General features: G+C 46.0%; 1 protein-coding gene across 1 annotated transcript; it reads right to left on the bottom strand.

The window, feature by feature from the left end:
• Positions 1–748: 748 nt before the first annotated feature.
• Il10 (interleukin 10) lies at positions 749–4,623 on the bottom strand. The gene is made up of 5 exons (NM_012854.2): positions 4,458–4,623; positions 3,522–3,581; positions 3,079–3,231; positions 2,017–2,082; positions 749–985 (listed from the first exon to the last, which is right to left on the bottom strand). Exons 1-5 carry the CDS (start codon positions 4,620–4,622, stop codon positions 893–895), a joined length of 537 nt encoding a protein of 178 aa, NP_036986.2. The 5' UTR covers position 4,623; the 3' UTR covers positions 749–892.
• Positions 4,624–20,837: the final 16,214 nt, after the last annotated feature.

Genomic DNA, 20,837 nt, shown 5'->3' with positions numbered 1-20,837 from the left:
GAAGATCTCAATGGTTTCTGCTGATGCTTTGAAAGGCAGGCAAGGCTTTTCCTCTGAGCTGATCAGAGCTCCACCCCTTCCTGGAGAGTCTTTCTGTGGAGTCTACAATTCACTGCATCTGCCCTCTGGAATTTTGAGGGATTTTCTTTTAAATCAGACAGGACACAACAGACACCACAAAGTGATTTGAGTACGATCCATTTATTCAAAACGAGGATCTGCTACAAAAGCAGACAAACAATACGCCATTCCCAAGAGGAATTGATTTACTTCTAGTTAAAAATGAGTTCTATTAGAACTAATTCTAGGTGGTTATAAATAACAAACTGGTCACAGCTTTCGAGACTGGAAGTGGTTGCAGAGTGATGGCAGGGAGATGCGCTGAGCTGTTGCAAGGATAATCATGGAAGGAGCAACCTGGTTTCTCTTCCCAAGACCCATGAGAGTCTTCACAACTCTCCCAGGAGTCCTGAATTCAGGGATGAGGGCAAGTGAAAGGACACCATTGGTAAACAGCTCTGCAGCTCTTAAGTGTGGCCAGCCTTAGGATCGAAGTTTCAGTTGCTTCCCAAGGAAGCTCCCCTCCCATTATATAATATAATTTCCCTTTGAACACTCAAATACTATAAAATGTCCCCTATGGAAACAGCTTAAACAACACAGATTAAAAAATAATAAATATTGTACAATTATAATATTGGGCTTCTTTCTAAATAGTTCACAGAGAAGCTCAGTGAATAAATAGAATGGGAACTGAGGTATCAGAGGTAATAAATATTTTGGAGAGAGGTACAAACGAGGTTTTCCAAGGAGTTGCTCCCGTTAGCTAAGATCTCTGGATCAGATTTAGAAGCTCTATTTATGTCCTGCAGTCCAGTAGATGCCGGGTGGTTCAATTTTTCATTTTGAGTGTCACGTAGGCTTCTATGCAGTTGATGAAGATGTCAAACTCATTCATGGCCTTGTAGACACCTTTGTCTTGGAGCTGTGTGGGGAGAGAAGAATCTGGTTAGGACCCATTGGAGGGCTGAGGGGCTCCCTGCACTAGGAAGGCCACTGAGTGTAGAAAGATCTCAGCTTTCTTGTGTTGGGAGCTGAAGGACCCAAAGCAGATTTGTTCATCTGCTTTGGGAAGGGGCTGTGTCTTCCCCTGCACCTTCTCCGACTTTAAGCACTGCCAGGGGTCAGTAGGGAAAGGGAAGCATTCGGTTCTCAAAGCACTGTCTTCAGAGTAGAGCCTTTTCAACTCCCCCCCCCCCCCCCAGAGGCCAGTGCCCACATAATGCGTATGCAGAATGTTATGCAAAGATGCTAGAGGAAGCAATTTCAAAGCAGGACAGTGATAGAGATAACAAGGAAAAACATTTTTTTTTTAATGTTTTGCGTGTGTAGGCAGTCTTCACCCCGCTGCTCTGGCCTGCTGTCATGGAATCCATGCCCACTGATGTTGGAGCTCTGCCTAGCCCACAAAGAAGATGTGGGCCACATGGCTTCTGGGAACTAGGGTTGAATAGGTTCACAGGCAGAAGGAAGTATGAAACCTCATTTTGTTTGCCAGGTGGAGAGTGCCCTGGGACCCCTAAGAATTCTGCTTCCTGCTCCTTCTGGTTCCGAGGAGCATCCAGGCTGAGCCCCAAGATGTACCTGCGTGCACTCATGCATGTCTGCTTTCTGTACTTGTGGGTTCTGCCTGTTTCCCAACAAGGTACTTTCTGTACTTTCTGTTTCCTACGGCGCTCTCCCCAGCACCTAGCGCTCTGCGCTTATAGGCTGTCTGGTCAGTCTAAGCCAAAAGCCTGCAAAAGTGGAGCAGTCATTTAGAAACTGCCAGAGACGCTTTGCAGAAAACAAATGTGACTGAGGTGGTGGCTTTCTAACTGGCAGAGGAGGTCACACCATTTGCTGGTTCCCACACTCCAGGTTCGGTCGGAATAGGTCGGGCCCTCTTTCTGCCCTTGCGAGTGGACGGACGGAGGTCACGTTCCACGCGTTCTCTTTGCCATGGCCCAGGCTTACCTTATTAAAATCATTCTTCACCTGCTCCACTGCCTTGCTTTTATTCTCACAGGGGAGAAATCGATGCTGTAGAAGAAAAAAAAAAAAGAGTGTTGATAATTCTTGCTCGAACCCTGTATCCATGGCTCTTGGGAGGAAACTATCTTCTTGTAATGAGGAAGGAGCTACCCTTGCTTATCTTCGATATCTACTTCCTAGCCCCCAGGGAGAACTGAGCCATGATTGGCCCTTTATCTTTCTGTGCCGAGGAAAACAGCCTAAAGAAGATACAATGTATGTCTTTGAAATCATGGTTTGCTGAGCGTGGGTGTGAACTTAGGTAGGTCTTGGGTTTTGTTCCTCCGAGCCAGCCCCAAAACATGTTATGTTTTTAATGTCTCTCCTTGTCTAGCTCCAATCTCAACCACCATGAGCTATTTCTAGGTGTCTGAGAGTGGATCGGAAAAAGCCTCAGTTACTGGCGCCAAATTGTTGGGCCAGAACCATCGTTGGGCACAGGTAGACTCCAACTGATTTTCCAGTATCGGTGAGAGAAGAAAGAAGAAACAACAGCAGCGAAGGAATCACTTCAGTCAGAGACATAGATGTCCTGGATATGCTATTCATAGATACTGGCTTAGAGACAGTAGTCTTCTGGCCCTTCTGAAATACCGGGGAGATTTCTATCAGCCCAGGTGTGTGGCACTGACTTTGCTTTCCAAAAGAGGAGATACAGAGACCAATGTTTTCCTCTGCTTGGGGAGCCTTGGCTGGCAGCCCCAACACGAGGGAACTATGACTGAAGCCCTAGCCTTCCCTTGAAGAGAGGGGAGTAGCTAATGACCCACAATGACTCACAAATAACAGGAAGGCTATACGCAAATCTTCACGTGTGATCGCCTCAAAGCCACCCCCACTCTCGCCCAGAGACAGACAAGCAAGAGATCTGACTCCGGGTGTCCCTCTAGATTTACCTAGTCCTCTGTCTAGTCTGTGTGTGTCTGGATGCGCATGGCCTGGCTGGATTGTAGGAGACAGTGTTTGTTGGGTGGCTACAGGGGAAAGAACTGGTCTGCTACTCACACAGCGTCGCAGCTGTATCCAGAGGGTCTTCAGCTTCTCTCCCAGGGAATTCAAATGCTCCTTGATTTCTGGGCCATGGTTCTCTGCCTGGGGCATCACTTCTACCAGGTAAAACTTGATCATTTCTGACAAGGCTTGGCAACCCAAGTAACCCTAAAGGCAGGGATCAAAGGTTGGGTGTGGCTTATTGGAAGGATGGACTGTTGCCACTAATGTTGATGGACAGTCTTGTCCCTAGGGGACCCCCCCCCCCCCAGTTACATTTTCTCTCTTTACCACAGAATGAGCTCTTCATAACCCTCGACTGCTGGCAATATGCTGAGTTAAGGTCTTCTCACTTCTCTTTTTGAAAGCCACGGCACCAGACCCAGCTCTCTCTGTCACAAGCAGCACCTCCCCTCCCTAATCACTTAATTGCTCCCCAGCACCCAGTGGATTCTTACCTTAAAGTCCTGCAGTAAGGAATCTGTCAGCAGTATGTTGTCCAGCTGGTCCTTCTTTTGCTGGAGGGACAATAGGACCATGAATACAAGGGCTGGGGGAATACCCATCACGCGTGCCATTTGAATACCTTTTCCATTTGTAGAGTTTTGAATTTGTAATCAAGGTAGCCCTGGTGACTTTGGAAAGGTGAGTTTTAAAAACAGGATTAGATGGTGCTAGAGCCCGGAGTTAAATCAAAGTCCTTCCTCTTTGGATCAAGTTGTTTTTAAAAACTTCTGACTGAATTTAACAGATTGGGAGAAGTTTGACCCAGGCCTGGTCTTCTTTCAGATGAGTCAGTTGAGGTTTCTAGGGCACCTGTGTCAAGCCTTCCTGTCTGGAGTCCCTTACGGCAAGCCTCTGCTTTGCATGGTTCTCTGCCTTCTCTGGACCTCCTACAGCAGTTTCCTGAGCTCTGGTGTTCCCCCAAACCCCCAGACTTTGATCCTCCAGATCTTGAGACTAAGCAGAGACAGCATGTATCTTCTACCCCAGGCTTTGTCCTAGCCAGCAAAACATGGGGTCTCATCGGAAACTTAACAGAAAGTTCTTGAGCATGGGAGAGTCAATGCATTCACCTCCTAGCTAGCTAGGAGTTAACCTAGCTAGCTAGCTAGCTAGCTAGTTAACCTAGTTTTCAGCTATGCCTGGATTTAGTTTAACTCATAACCCATGGCTTGGCCTAGGACTCTCTGGATTCAAGTTTAAGGGTAATAGATGCTGGAGATAGAGGAGGAGTAGCAGGAGGAGAAGGAGGAGGAGGAGGAGGAGGAGGAGGAGGAGGAGGAGGAGGAGGAGGAGGAGGAGGAGGAGGAGGAGGAGGAGAGCTACAGTTCCATCAGAATGCATATTTCAGTTGATCCTAGGAAGAAAGGCTAGGTGGGCATTATACTTACAAAGAAAGTCTTCACTTGACTGAAGGCAGCCCTCAGCTCTCGGAGCATGTGGGTCTGGCTGACTGGGAAGTGGGTGCAGTTATTGTCACCCCGGATGGAATGGCCTTTGCTGGTCTTCACTCCAGCCAGTAAGAGCAGGCAACATAGCAGTGCTGAGCCAGGCATGCTGAAGCTCTGTTTTCTGCAAGGCTGCGTTGTGGCTATGGTAGTATAAGAGCAAGTCCCTAATGTGTAGATCTCCTGCCCGGTGTCCCCCTTTTATACCGAAGGTGCAGCAGGGCCTCTCAATTTACAAACTTCCTGGCAAAGGCTCCTCCCTCTTCTAGACCATGCACTTTTTTGAGCTTAATTTTTTTTTCTTTTTTCTTTTTTTTGCATTGTAAGCACAAGAGAACTGGTAAGAATGAACTTCTGCATTACGGCTATTTTTAGTAAGCGCTATCTCTCTTTTAATTTTTTTTCTTTTTAGCTTCTCAATACTAAAAGTTGTATTTCCTGAGGCAGACAGCTGTTCTATGTACAGAGAATCTACAACTGTGGGTTCCATTCACGCACTCGTAAGTCACAATGACGTGCATAAATGGGCTATTCCAGAGCACATTAGGATTGAGAAATAATTATTTCCTCCACTCAACCTGGGTTGAATGTCCGCTATTTCTTGCTGACCAGGAGGTCACCTTAGCACTCAGTTACCCAAAGGAAACAGGAGAGGGCTGATTACCCTCAAAACTCACTCTCTTTGATTCTTCCATTGTGTGTTCAAGACTCTTCCTTGAAAGGTTTGTTGGCTGTGTGACAGACGATCAGAGGAGGGTTCTGGTGCCTTCTCTGGCCTGTGTTTTGTAAAGGTTCTCAGATTCCAGCGTGGAAAGTTAGGAGAAGGAGCTCAGACTTCCAGGAAGCTTGCTCTGTGCTGTTAGGTAGTCCTCAACATGGCCCCGTTTTATAACGTCCCAGGCTTGGAGAAGTGTGACCTGTGGCTGTTGAAGGATGGAGGGATGGAGATGATGTCATTATTTCTACAGAGTCCTCAGAAGTCTCTGCTAGTTCTTCCCTTCAACCGGGACTTCTCCTACTTCTAGTTTGGATGGGGAGAACATTCACCTAGAGTCCTCCACTGCTTTTCCCTCTGTGCTCTGGGCAAGCCACTTGTCCTCCTGGTACCTGTTTTCTGTGTGACCCAAGCAGGGCAATACTACATGTCCTGTTGGCCAGGGACTGTTTGCTTAAATAAAAGTTGACCCATGTGGAGAGCACACCCCAGGGTTCTCCTTCCCACATCAGCACGGAGGAGAATCTCTTTTGGTACAGGGTTCCAAGCCTGTCCCATTGGAGAGGGTTACCATACTGGAGCCGGTGGACCAGGAACTTCAGCTTATTTGGTCTTATCTGATGTGGGGGTGGCAGACCAGGATCAGGGCTCTGGCCTCTCCTCCCAACACTCTTTGACGGGAAAAGAATCTTCTAGAAGTTGGAATGGAGTTGAGTCAAGAACTGCTGCTCCTGTCGATTTCAGGCTGAGGTCTACCAGCAGCAGGCACAGAGCGAGGGGCCAGGCAGCTCCCACCCCTTTCACTTTCTCCTTCCCTTTTGACTTCTGGGTTTTTGGGGATGTCTGTTTCCACCAGCAGAAGCAACCCTCTCTCTAAACTGATGATTTTTTAGGTGTGGACACAGTGTTGTAGACCAGGGATCTGAGTCCCAGAGGAGACTCAAGGTCCTCCTTGACAGACAGCGTGGACCCTCACTGCCCTCTCTCCTGACTGTGTCCTGTACTTACCTGCACCATGGCAACCACAATCCCCTTTGCTGCCTTTCTGCATAGTTTTGTCTTTCTGAGCAGCTACAAGTTTCCTGAGCATATTGTGTTGACCTCTGTGTGTCTGACTTCCCCAACACTGAATCTGGCTAATCGAAGGTATCAGCTTTCTTGGGGACTGGGACTGGCCAGTTCTATGAGCTTGATCCAAGGCTAGGAGATGAAACAGCAGGAAGTAGGAGGGTGAGAGTAGAACTCAGCAGGAGAGACACCAACTCTTACCTCTTCCTGTAATTATTTCTTTATCTATAATCTCCTTTTACACATGTACATCAAACTATTTCATAATATATTAACATAAAACATTAATATATTAGCGTGTACTTAATTATAGCATATAATTTATATTAATATAATGATATACCATATTTATATATTAATCTTTTAGTAGTGTCTGAGATATACTAATATAAATATAATAAAGTTTCATTAATAGACTATATCATGTATTACTATATGTTATGAATATTATATGTGTATTATATGTTACAAATGTGTATACTCTACACTCACAATGACACAGAAGAGAGATGCGTGAAAACAATTTACATTTCTTGTTAATATATATTCAACTAAGTGGGGCTTACAATTATGATCTGAATTCTTTATTTGTTCTGAAATACATGGCCAGTCATCTTCAGCCATTTGTCAGCTAGTTGGCCCTTTCTTTCCCCATTCATTTCAGATTGTTGCTCACTCTCTCCTCAACATTTCAGACTCTAAATGGTCCTCGAGAACCTTATGTGAGGTCCTTGACACAAGTCCATATTTAGCCAAGTAAGGACCATGCAGAAGCTCGAGTTGGTGAGAAGTCTTTGGCATACGCTGGGAAAAGCCCCAAAGCCACAGCTACATCTGAGACATAAATGTCAAGAATTGCATGGTGGGAGACTTGAGTTGGGTTTCAGGACAAGGGAAGTGCCTGCCCATGACAGGGAAGTGAGACTGTGTGTCTAGGGATAGATGGGCACGCTGTCAGTCTGGGTGCTGTTTGGTGCTTTGGATTCCAGAAGAAATGACTGTTACACATCAATCTGTGCATTCCTTGGGGACAAATGGACTGAGTCAGTCCAGAAGTCGTATTTAAATAAGCTCTTTCCTGGAAGAGCAGGTGGAAGTTGTGAGAGGAGGACCTGCAGGGCAATGTCTCCTTTATTGCCCATGTTTCAAACATTCCCTATTTCTCATCAGCTGCCAGTGAAAGGATGTTTTATTACGCATGGCTTTAAAAGGTAGTATTTGTTGTTAGTTTGTTCTGAAGAACTTTCCCCATGTAGCTGAGGCTAGCCTTGAACTCACCCTTTTCCTGTCTTAGCCCCTGGAGCACTAGGATGACAGGTGAACTTGAAACCCAGCTCGAGATTTTACTTTTCCTTTTCATTACATAAGCACAGAGGCCAGCAGTCCATGGCTGATCTTGCCCTCACACGTCACCAGGCCCTTGATTAACTCTGCCTTCTTCCCCATCCTTCATTGCAAGATGTCCAAGTTCAGTGGCAAGTTGATATAGGACATCCTCATGTGTTAGGAATGCTACTTAACTTTCGCCACTTTAGCTGCAAAAGACACTGGGCAGAAAAGTGTGTGTGTGTGTGTGTGTGTGTGTGTGTGTGTGTGTGTGTTTGTGTGTGTGTATCTGTGCACACGAGTAGATTTTAAAGTCTTATATACAGTGTACAAGATCTTATGGGGAATCTACTCATGCCCCACAAAATGACATCTTTCTTGATATAGTTGCTCCATGACTTCGTGTAGCTCTAGGGAAGAGTCTGGGAACCCTGAGGGGCACACTGGAGCTGCCAGGGACAGGATGCTGGACTTGGAGATCAGCCAGATTGTCTGGCAGTAGAGTCATCAAGGAGAACAAGTGTGTGATCCGGGTACAGAAGGTGGAATTGTTTACACCTGATAGAAAGCCTTTTTAAAACCCTTGATCCTATTGCTATCAGTAATTATTTTGGGGGACTGAAGGGACGGCTCATCCCTAAAGAGTGTGTTCTGCTCCTTCTGAGGACTAGAACTTGGTTCCCAGCTCCCATCCACAACTACGTACACCTCCAGCCCTGGGGGATCTGATAAACTTTTCTGGTCTCCATGGGTATCCTTCTGCACGTGGTAATCAGCACTCACACATGTAACATACACACACACACACACACACACACACACACACACACACACAGAGTTGAATCAATATTAAAACTTAAAAGTCTCTTTGAAAAGCTGATAATGGGAGTTTCATTTCTTCTTATCTAGCATGGGACATTAGTTTCACTTTAAATTTAAGTGAAACTATTTTAAAGATTTTTACATTTCTAACGTGACTGGGTAGGAGCCCAGGGGGATGGGTCTACCTACCCGAATCATCTTCCTCAAAACAATTCCTCCAACTTTGGCCTTGTGAACTTTAGAAATATTGTTGAATGAAGATGGGGAGGGGTGGGGGTGTCAGAGATTTAGAAGGAACCCAAGTTAAGGCTAGCTTTGGGGCAAATCAAGCCAGGATTATGCAAACAGGATTGGATGTCCTGAGAATTGTGGCCAAGCAGATGTTGCAAAGCAAACGGAAGGGCTGATCTCTGGACAGCCAATGTGGAATTCCCCTTTGTGTAACTGTGGTGCCACATAAAGCAATTTGGCTTTTACTCAGGGACCAACACCTTACTCTAACTTCTCACATGAGAAATGTGTCTTGTCAAAGGTGATAATTCTGGCTACTCAAAGATAAAAGCCATTTTGACTGTTTCCATGACTCCCTGGGATAACCGTAGGTACTTGAGCCTAGGTGCCAGTGACATCTCTCAGCGGCAGAACTTGTCCCTTGATGGAATTTAGTCTGTGTATAGCTTCTCTTTATGGTTAACACTTCAAAGCTTACAGACAGGTCTCAGCAGAGATGGCTTCTTGGCCTGTGGCTTTAGCAGCCACATGGGGGTCCATGACTTGAAAGGTCGGGTTCTCAGTGTCTTGGGATTTCTAGTGACTGTTCAGCAGCGAATCCTGTCTCTTCCTTTTGCATGCAGCCCTCAGTTTAGGTGTAGTAGTTTTCAACCTTCCTAACCCTGCAGCCCTTTAATACAGTTCCTCATGTTGTGGCGACCCCCAAAGAAAATTATTTTCATCGCCAAGTTATAACTGTAATTTTGCTACTTTTACGAACCGTAATGTAAATAAACATCTGTGTTTTCCAGTGGTCTTAGGGAACCCCTGTGGATGGGTAGTTTGACCTCCAGCTTGAGAAGTGCTGATGTGGTATCTTGACTGAAGTGTTCTTTCTGTGATGTCATCTTTATCTGGCATAGTAAACAGAGCTTCCGCCCACCTGGAAGGATCATTTGTTGGCTCCTCCCTCCCTCCTGCCTGTCAACGTTCAGTTGATCACTAGATCCTCTGGAGTTTTCTTTGTAAGCATTTCTCTCATCCGTTCACGTCTCTTGACCTCTAGTTTAGAGTGAACATTTACAGATACCAACAAGACTATAGTCTCCTCATTAAAGCCCTCAAGGGACTTCCAACTTTTCTTCTTTTGGTAAAACAAAGACTGGCCTGAAGCTCACAATGTAGAGTACATTGGCTTTGAGCCAATGAGTGCTGCCACTGCCTCCACCTCTGTCTCCCAGACACACACACACACACACACACACACACACATACACACACACATATGTGTATATATATTATTAATTATATGTATATGTGTATGAGAATCTGTGCCCACGAATACAAGTGCCCATGGAGTCCAGAGGAGGGTGCTGGATCCCTTAGAACTAGAGTTACAAGTGGCTGTGAACCTCTTGATGTGGGTGCATATGTGGGTCTTTTGCTAAAGCATTATTTGTTCTTAACCACTGAGACATCCAGCCCCAGAACTCACCTTAACACTGTATAGAAACATTTTTTTTTTTTTTACCATTTATTTGACTCTCTCCATTTCTTCTGCTTCGGTTTTCTGCTTCCCTCTATAATTCAGTCTCTTTGGTGTTCATTAAATTTTCTCTTTCAAATGATCCATGCCTTCTCTACCACAGGTCTTTGCCTATTTAGCTCCTCTCTCTCACTCTCCCTCCCTCCTGAGTTCTTTCAGCTTAGATTCCACTTCTCTTATATGATTTTTCTTTTCCAGTCCTGGACAGGTAGGTCCCCTGGGTGGCTGTCTTGTACCTTTCCGGTATGTGACTCAAGGTAGCAGGTGTACACATGGGTATGATTCCCTGCTCTCTACCTCATTACTGTGAGCACCACAGGTCGGGGCTCGTGTTGGGTCATCATTGTTTGCCCATTGTATCGCTCTGGACATAGGAGAACTTCTATTGGTGGACAGCAGATCAGTTGCATACACCAACCGACAGCAATTGTAATAGCAGACCCAAGACCCCAGCAAACTCCAGCCAGATGAACCCCCAGCATGAAGATGAGGGGTGATGGTGGATGTGAATTTCCACCCCTAGCTGAGGAGCTCTTGGCGATCGACAGTTGCTGAGTGAGTGATAGTTTTCTTTAAAGATACGATCCTTGGTCTATCATCCAGTCTCTAGGGCATACCCATATCCAAGAATATTTGGGCAGCACAAATTGGACTCAATGGGTTTGTAAAAAGAGAAAGAACGTGGAGGTGGGTGGACAGAGAGGTAGAGGTGGGTCAGGAAGGAGTTGGAGAGATGAATATGATAGCATGTATTACATGGAATTCTCAAATGATTAATATAAGGATTGTTTAAAATACTTGGTGGTTGATGACTTCTTGAAAATGTTCTGAGGCTGCCCTCAAATTCCTGAGCTGCTAGAGTTATGGGCGTATCCCTTTACACCCGGCATTGCTTCCTGAAGTTTCGTAGCTCCAAGTGGCTATATGTCTTGTCATTCTGGCTCACGTAGAGGGTGGATTCACTGGGAGAAATTGACATGTTTAGTTTCATAATTACCTTTCAGTAAAAAAAAGCAAAAGTCTGTTTACTATCCGTCTCTTGCAGGCAGATGTTAACTATGTCTTCCCTGATTTCGGGAAAGTAAAACAATGTGTTATGTGTAAGAGGTGAGGAGAGGAGGAGCCTTAGGAATTATCTAATCCATACTTCTTTGAAAGTGCAGAGACGGAAATGACTCCCCCAGGCACTACATAGGTTAACTTCAAAGGTGGGGGTCTACGCTCAATCCTAGTTCGTTTATTAGTAGCAAATTACTGGTTAGGCATTTAGACACCAAGTTCTTGGGGCCCACCAACATGGTGGGGGCATTTATTCTGGGATTTGTGCAGTGCGTGGGTTTTGTGGTAGTAAGGAGAAACTAAAAGTCTGAAATTACGTTTTCTTCCACCCCGCGGTATGACTACGCCGCACTTGTCACACTCAGCCTTGTGTTTAGGAACTGGCTTTGAGGTGAGGGCTGCTGAGTTAATTTTGTCTTAGGGAAATGTCTAGGCCTTGACTGCAGGAGTCTTCATTCAGCATCTCCTTCCAGAAACTCTTAAATCATCAGCCACAGTCTACTTGGTTTTTGACCTGGACTCTAAACACATGCTCAATGTGTGCTCTCTGTGCACATCTCCATGACAAGGGATGCAAGTGCTCAGGCTGCTTCTACTGTGGCTGTGCTGTTCATGTATGCCAGCCTTTGCCTCATGCCCTGGAAACATGTGGCCATGTTGGGAAGTGCGTGGCCTCTAAGTCAGCCATCTTTAAACCCTTTGCGATAAGGATCCCTTTGCACATTAAAAGAATGTTACACACCTCTCATAGAGCTTTTATTTATATGAGTTATATAATTGCTATCACTACATTAGAAGCGAAAGCACATACTTAAAGTGTCTGTATAACACTATAAAGCCATAGGCAACAATGATTCTAACATGCATAACATCCTTTCAAAATAAGAGATTTATTTTCCAACTGAGAAGCCTGGCATTGTTTTGCACTTTTCTAAACCTCTACCACGCTCTGATCCAATAGAAGAAGTTAGATTGGGGGCCTATGATACAGTCCGGTGGGTAAAGGTGCTTGCTACCAAGCCCAGCCATCTCAGTTTGATCCCCAGAACCTACACGAATTGAAGGAGAGAACCGGCTCCTAGAAACTGTTCTCTGACCTCTAATTATGTGCTGTGGCATGTATGTGTGTTGTAGACACATACGTACAAAATAAAAAGAAGTCCTTATACGTGTTCTGACATTTAGACTTCTGTGGCACGCTGTTTTGACTGGAGCCTTTGAAGAAAACCCAAATACACCTAAATAACGAGAAGGGGGGGTGGGCTTCTTGGGTTATTAGAATATCCTTTGAGAGTGAATAATCTTGGAGTGAGCCTGAGAGAGGGAATGTTCAAGTGTGGCAGGGGAAGAAAGGGCGGGGCATGTACCCAGAGGTCACCTGGCCCTGCGCAGAATTCTCTGTATTGCATTTCCAAAGAGCCAGTGTGGCCTTTGCAAGGCCCTGCAAGCTGAAGTGCTTCACACTTTGTGATTTGTGATTTCCAGTCAGAAAACAATATTTAGCATCCCCCTTTTCCCGCATACCCCTTCCCTGGGGCATAGAGTTAGTTCAGTGGCTCTACTGTGGGTCAACTTATCCCATTTCCTTCTTGTTCTGACTCTGTCTTTCAATTCTAAAGGATGACTTTCAACTATAGCTCTAAACTATGTGCTACCAATGTGTTAAGGAGTCCAAGGAAGTCTTGCAAAGTCCTGCAACTTCATATGATTACGGCAGTTTTTCTAGGAGAACACTAGTCTTTCACAGAAAAGCTGAGTTCGTATTCTGAGGCCCTCAGCTGTTCTAAGTAGGCACCTTATGGACAGTAGCCTCAAGTGGGAGGCTGGTTGGAAACTTTTTTTCACGTCAACAGTTATTGGTCTTTGGAAGAAGGCTGTATGTCCTGTGCCACACCTCATTTACATCAGACAGCTAAGGGTAGACCCTCCTTCTCCCTTCTGCTTCCCATCACCTGCCCTGGGTCCCAGTGTTCTGTTGTTGGAAGCCACAGATATGCCTTTCTTGAGGCTTGTCTTTGTAGCGTGGTATGCCAGTTATGCGGGCAGGTACTGGAGTCAGACTTGCCCTGCCTCTTATTATCGGTGTGGTACCAGGAATGTTACCGAGCTTGTCTGTGTGGTGGTATCTATACACAGTTGGATAAGAGGATGGAAACTGTCATATTGGGAAAAGTCCAAATGAAACTATGACCCTATGTAAATGACTCAGTGAGCTCCTGCCCCATGCAGGCTGGCACACCTGAGGAATGGTGTTGATATTTCCTCTTTATGATGTTCAGAGACTGCCTCTAGATGTATCTTCTCATAGACTTTGGAACAGCAGAACGAATTTTGTCTCTTGTCGTCTGAGGGCATTACAGGGGGACAGGGAAGACCATTCTGTGATGGAAGGGGTTTCAGATCATGCACTGGAAACCCCACTTCCAGCCCTAGTTCCTGGATCAGGAGCTTCAAGACAAGTTATTCCAGAACCTTGTTTCTCCCTCTGGGAGTTGGAGAGTTGTCAGAGCCATTTTTTTTCTAAGCTATTCTTCAGATCTAGAAATTTTTGGTCACCGATGTCCACCCCCCCCCCCTCACATCAGTCTACTCTCCTTGTCAGAAATTAGTTGGCACTCCGATGTATTAGTTCCGGCGTGTAGTTTCCCTGCCAAAACCCCAGGTCAGTGCAAGATCAGGCAGGCCCCTTCAGTCTCTACTAGTCTGAGCGCCTGCCCAGCTCTGGAAGAACCATTCTGAAAGAGAAACAAACCTTTTTCCTAGGGGCAGCTTTTGCGTGTTCACCTGTGTTTCCTTCTCCACGTCCTGGCCCCCCGGGTGCTTTGAGGTTGCAGTTTCGTTGTGAGTCAAGCCTGCTGAGAGCAGTGGAAACCAGAGAGGCCTTCACTGAGAGGCAGGACATGATGCTGACTTTTCCTCAAGAGCATGACCAGGGTGGCGACCTGGGTGTGGGAGGGAGGTGGTGGGTTTCTCGGATTGACTGTGTCAGGGAGAAATTACTGGAAAACCCTCGAGAGCACCACATCTATTCGGAAGAGCCGACACTTTCTTAAGAAATAATCTATACGCAGTAGGGCTTGGTGGAGCCTTCCTGTGATCTTTGCACTCAGGAATTTGAGGCAGGAGGATTACTAGATAAGGCCAGTCTGGACTACAGAATGAGGCCCTGTCTTAACTAAGATGCTCCACACAGGAAGAAAAGGAACAGTCAACCAACCAAAGTCAGAAACGGCCCAGGCTGTGACAGTTTAACATCTACTGAGAGGCAGGTCTGGTGTAGATCAAAGCCTTTTGGTGTGATTGGCTCCTGACAGAGGACTCAAATGACAGATTTTCGTAGCAAAGGTGATTCGGGGATCATGCTGGATTCTTCTGACAGAGCATGGTGAGGCTAATTGGAGTGCTGGCTCAGTGTTGGTATTGTTGCCAGAAGCTGTAGGCTTAGAGGAATTAAGGTCCCCCAAACCGTCCATTGTATCTGACCCAGAAAAGGAAGCAAAGCAACACTGACCACCTGGATGAATCTCCCATCATGCAGGCCCCATGTCAGCTTTTCATGGGTCCATGAAAGAAGCCCTGAGGAGCAGGTGGGCTGGAAGTCCACAAAATAGAAACACGTAGACGGTAGAAAGGAAGATGCTCGCCAATGTAGAAACACATCGTTTCTACAGACTGGAATAGCAACCTTTCTGGTCCTTCCTTATTCTTGATGTGAGGCAATATTTCTAAAGTGGTCAGTAGTTTCAAGAGAGCCAGGGTCAAGTGCAGAGAAGGGAAAGAAGTAAAAAAGAACCAGCAATGGATTCAGAGTTTGGAAAGGGCAGCAGTCTCAGAGTGCACAGGACCGGATGGGAAGCTGGGGTGGTGAGCAGATCCTCTGGGATCCCCCTGGTTACACAGAGTGGAGGATAGGATGGGGTTCAATGAAAGGATAAGAGCACCTCAGAGAGGCGAAGGTGTGGGAACCTTCCCAAGTGAGTTATCAGGGAGAAAGAATGATAGGAAGTGACAATATTGTCTATTCAAACATCGCCTAAGGTAATCAGAGTGAGAATGTCTCCTATGCAAATCTCATAGAACCCAGATCCTGAGACCCTAACTGGGTCTGGGCTGAGGCTCAGGTGCACTGCAGACGAAGCACAGTTAGCTCGTATAAAGGCTTTCAGGAAGATGTTCTAGGTCCTAAAACTTCCAAACATCTGTGGAAGAGCTTCAAGTGATTCCCTGTAGCAGACGAGCATGTGGCTGGACAGAAGGGTCTCCAGGTGTTAAACAGTGTGTTAATGGGGGTCTCAGGGTTGGGGAGTTGGAAGGGCAAAGATGTTATTTTCAGAAGGGTATCCTGGGCAAACCGAACTCCTTGCACCTCTGCTGCTGGAATCACGAACCCCAATAATACTTCTTCCAAGAAAACCTTATTATATCTGCAAGGTGAGAAAACAATAAAACCCTTCCTTTGGCACTCCATGGCTGGCCCTGATGGTCTTTGGCCTGTGCTCTGCCTACTGGAACTACATACTGATCGTTAGAACAGCTATGGTGATTTGTACCACCTCAATTGTGCCTCCCATTTTCAGCCTCCTGACCTGGCTCTAACACCCAAAGGCTGAGGAAGAGATAATATTCTATCAGCTGAGTCTTGCCTGTGGAGAAGATGCTGACAGAGACCAACCAGGTAGGGCTTGTGGTAGAGGCCCATGACAGACGGTAGGACTTCTGATCACAATGACAATGGCTGAAACTTTTGTTTCATTTCAGGTCAAGTCAGAAAATTTTAGAGTAAGCTTGGTAAGGGGTTGGGGAGAAGTGTGGGAAGAGGTTGGTGCCTTTCTGACCAGACAGAGCCAGGGGTTTCAGTGTACAGGGCTAGAGCAGCTGTGACCTGAGTCAGAGAAAGGATATGAGGGAGGCTGGGAACTTCACACTGACCCCACCACAGTCCCCTGCACTTTCCACCTCAGCTGAGCCAAAGGCCATGCACAAGTTCAACTGCAGCCAGTCTTTACTACTGCTAACATTCTGAGGTTAACTAGCAAACCCTGCATACAGAGTCCCTTCGAGTTCCCGGACCACAGGAGAACAGAATACCTTAAGTTACTTTAGATTTCTGGGCACCACAAGCCAGGCTCATCTTTTCGGTCAGCTCATTTCATCACCAAATTTCCATTCTTGCGTGCTCTCATGAATAGTGCCTTAGGTTCAGCCATTTAGCTTGGCATCCCACAACAAACACCTCTTACAGGCTCTCTGCTCGGGGTTCTGGCTATCAACAGAAGGCTCCTGCTGCTGCCAGGAGTTTCTCCTACTTGTGGGTCTCCAAGCATGGGCTTTTTGGTCAGCAACAGCTTTCCCACTTACTTCTGCCCCTCCATCTCCCGTCTACCTGATCTTCTATTAGGTTTTCTTCAGTAGCCTGCTCCCATGGGAATTCCATTAGAAAAATCCTTGGCTCTGCTTCCTGTTCACCACGAGGGGAGCAGTTTTGCCACGATATATTGACGTTTCTCAGGCACAAAGCAACAGAGTCGCCTGATTCTGATGGTGGATAGACACCTTTGAAAGTAGGAGTGAAGGGTTGGGGATTTAGCTCAGTGGTAGAGCGCTTGCCTAGGAAGCGCAAGGCCCTGGGTTCGGTTCCCAGCTCCGAAAAAAAGAACCAAAAAAAAAAAAAAAAAAAAAAAAAAAAAAAAAGAAAGTAGGAGTGAAAACACACAGTCTCTCCTTGAGCTTGTATTCCTCAGGTATTTGTTGGAGTGATAAAAAGTTTGCCTCTGAGAAGGGTGGCAGTTACCCTAAAACAGGAAAACAGCAGGCTTGACTTATCCTCATTTCAGACAGACAGACAGACAGACAGACAGACAGACAGACATTAGCACACATGCATGCATGCATGAATGCACAAAGAACATTTAGGGATGTAGCTCCCTTGGCCAGCCAAGGCCCTTGCGGTCTGTAGGGAAGGCTATTTCTGTACATCTCATTGGCATAAGAACCTTTGTTTGTAGATCTTTTCCTTTTGTTTTGTGTTTTGTCTTTTGAAATGTCACAATCATTTGCAATTTGGGAAAGGTCTGCTACACTGGAAAGTCATATAAATTCCTTTTTTGCCCAAGATTATTTTAAATTCACTTATGTGTCTCTGTAGGGCAGATGAATGCAGGCTTCCATGGAGGCCAGGAGGAGGGCATTAGTCATCCGTGGAGTTGGAGTTACAGACGTGAACTGAGCTACCTAACACTGAATGCTGGTAACCAAACTCCCGTCCTTTGTAAGGACAGCATGTTTACTCAGCTGCTGAGCCATCTTCCCACCCCAAGTCATCTAAATTCTAGACAGTACCTTCTCATTACTCAAAATCTCAAGTGATAATAAGATAAGAATGTGACAAGTGGACTTCCAAATAGAAGACTAGGTAGGTTTGCTCATAGTCGAATGCAACAGTGGCAATAGAAACCTTTGAGGAGGCATAATTTGTAAGTGCCAAGTACCACACTCAAGTGCTCTAAAAAGAAAACAATTTTGTGGTTAGCAAAAGGAAAAATATCCTCTAGCACGCACGACAAAAGTGACAGCCCTTGCACATTATCTAGAGTTGAGAAGTGTTTTTTCCTATACTCTATAGTGTGTGTGTGTGTGTGTGTGTGTGTATGTGTGTGTGTGTGTGTGTGTGTGTTCACTTTGTCCTTTGGACAAGAATCCATGTTTTCTGTGTGCAGTAATAAAAAGGAGACACAGTCTAGCTTGGTGTGGCTGTTGGCACATTTTAGTTAGGATAAGCACTTACGGTACTCAAATAGTAATGAGTTTGGTCTAGAAAAAACAACGAGAACTGGTGTGGTGATTTGAAGGAGAATGATCTATAGGCTCATGCATTTGAATGCTTGGTCCCCAGTTAGTGGAACTGTTTGGGAAGAATGAGGAGGTGTGGCCTTGCTGGAAGAGGTGTCACTGGGGGTGGGCTTTGAACTTTCAAAAGCTCATGCCAGGCTCAGTGTCTCATTCCCTGTGCCTCCCGTCTGTAGATCAGGACGTAAGCTCTCAACTATTGCTCTGGTGTCGTACCCCATGCTTTCTGCCATGGTGGCCATGGACCAGTCCTCTGACACTGTAAGCAAGCTCCCAACTAAATGCTTTCTTTAATAAGGTGCCCTGGTCATGGTGTCTCCCTGCAGCAATGGAACAGTAACTGAACAGCTGGCTTTTAGTGTGTGTGTGTGTGTGTGTGTGTGTGTGTGTGTGTGTGGCAATGTCTTCCAACTCCTCCAACGAGCCTCAGTTTTTGTCTCTGAGAAGTAAGGAGAGCCTTACTACTTTCTCCACCCTTAGAGAGGATCAGGGGCTTGCGAAGCGTTTATGATATGTTAAAGCTACCCACACGAAAGAGTCCCTTTCTTGTCTCATCATTCATTCAGTGATAGGGGATAGGGGGAGCCCAGCAGATTTTCCTAGAACTGGGGACCCAGACTAGGGTCCAGGAGTTTCTCCTGTGTAGATATGCCACAAAACATCCAGCCCCATGGCTTTTTCCTGTACCTAATAGATTGAATATATATATATATATATATATATACATATATATATATGATTTCCAGCAACAACAAATATGTCTATGGACATCTGTTCTATTCATTAACTTACCCTCTAAAACCTCCCTTTGTCTAGGCTTTTTGGTCCTCCATGGTCATCCCTTCTTTGCGACACAGCTTGGGAAATGCACTGGCTGGTACAACTCTTAATCACTTTCTCAACCATAGAGATGCCAGCTTAGGCAAGTGCAATCACATGATCACATGTGTTAAGCATATTGTGTGTGTGTGTGTGTGTGTGTGTGTGTGTGTGTGTGAATGTATTTGCATGCATGTGCGTGCTGTGGGGCTGCTCAGAATGCTGCTGTGACTAAGAGCATCCAGCTGCCTGACACTGCCTTGTGCGATGCATTCTGAGCAGGGATCTGGAGCCTCCACTGAAGGGGTTCTCCCTCTGCAGTCTCTGATTTCCCTGACACTTACCCATTTGGTAACACTACCTATAGAAGTATAAATTAAAGATCAGGGACTCTTAATTCATGACCAAGGCAGAAATGTGGATGTAGATTTGATCCCCAGATGCTTCACAACTATGATGCCACTCAGTTTGGTAGTAGAGTAAGCACTTTATCTGAGTAGCTACCCCTGAGCTCCCAAGCTCCACTCTGGGCAACTACCACACTACTCCTCTTTCCTTCCTCCCAGCCTCATGCTCCCTCAGGACACCCAACCTCCCTGTGTAGAGTTTTGGGAAACATTGTCATGAGCTCATGAGCCCAGGAAGCCACCCTCTGATTCCAGTAAGCCTTGGGAGTTGGAAATAGGCCATCTTAAATCCCAAAACTATCATCCACACAGATTATCCCCCAACTCAACCCTTATATGAGAAACTCAAGGAGGTAGGAAGGGTTCAAATATTCCTGTGTGTCTGGAGCCCCAAGGTTCACAGAGGCCTTTGGTGCACACGAAGCCATTCAGGGTCCCAGGAGGGAAGCAAGGCTGGGTTACCTCTGCTCGGTTACAGAGAGGAGAAAACAGGCTGGCTGACATGCCCAGGCCAGGATGTACTTGTTAATACTCAGTACAAATCAAATGCTTGGAGCTGTCAGAGTTGGGGGAAATGTGGGATTTCTTCTTTAGCTTATTTTTATATCATGCCCCTCTTTTGTTCAGACAAGGAAGCTGAAGAGCAGGCCATTTAAAGGACTTGTCCCATGGCATAAAAAACCCCCAGAACTTTAGGTTTGGGACCCTCAAGACCAAGTTCTCAATACAAAGGACAGAAGGCAGGGAATAAGACACAGACAGGAGACAGAGGATGAGGGAGAAGGGGAAGGAAACAAGGGAGAGAGGGCAAAGATATTTGCCCCAGAGGGGACAAAGAACTGCCTCTGGATAGAAGGGAGACAGATGTGGCCCATAGGAAAATGGCAGTGTACAAAGGTCAAAGGGATGAAGCGTTTAATTTGGATTGGTTATATTTGTCAGGGGAATCAAAAGGGCTTTGGATGGCTGGACAACAATACTTTGATAGCTGGACCTAGGTGGTCAGCCTCAGGAGCATGAAGTGGCCAAAGAAGGGAACAGACCTGGGGGCTAGCGTTAGGAATCAGGGACTAGGGCAAGGCCTACCACAGCCACGCTTGCCGGGATACCTTCCGGTAGTAATTCAAATTTTAATGTCTTGATAATTCAACTCTATGACATTCCACCTTCCTCTGACTGCTACCTGCCTGGGGACATGCCACATCGGTCCCTGCCTTGCAATAAAGCAAACGAACTTACCACCTCTCTGGTAGAAAAGGGGGAAAAAAACCCAGCCAAGCGACTAAACAAACAAAACCTCCGCTCCCCTCCACTGCAGACTCAGCAACTATGGGAGATAACCAGTATTGTTTCCCTGGAGGCAGCCTCCCCCACTCTCCCGCGGAGGAGCTGTATTTTCCACCCTAGCTCTTGCCATTGGCTTACAGCACTTGCTATTTTCAGTCTTCTTAATGGAATCAAACTCTCACACCGAGTTAGGGCTTTGGCAGGTATCAGAGGTTTAC

The sequence above is a fragment of the Rattus norvegicus genome, chromosome 13 (assembly GCF_021556685.1).
Source record: "Rattus norvegicus strain SHRSP/BbbUtx chromosome 13, alternate assembly SHRSP_T2T, whole genome shotgun sequence".
Lineage (NCBI taxonomy): Eukaryota > Metazoa > Chordata > Mammalia > Rodentia > Muridae > Rattus > Rattus norvegicus.
Note: the sequence above shows the minus strand (reverse complement) of the source record. Positions and strands in the feature narration are given on the sequence as shown.

Coding starts and splice junctions, on each gene's coding strand:
- Il10 (NM_012854.2), bottom strand. CDS start 4,622: ATGCCTGGCTCAGCACTGCTATGTTGCCTGCTCTTACTGGCTGGAGTG. Junction 3,232..3,521: donor CCTTACTGCAGGACTTTAAG/GTAAGAATCCAC, acceptor CCCTGCCTTTAG/GGTTACTTGGGTTGCCAAGC. Junction 986..2,016: donor TGAAGAATGATTTTAATAAG/GTAAGCCTGGGC, acceptor CTCCCCACACAG/CTCCAAGACAAAGGTGTCTA.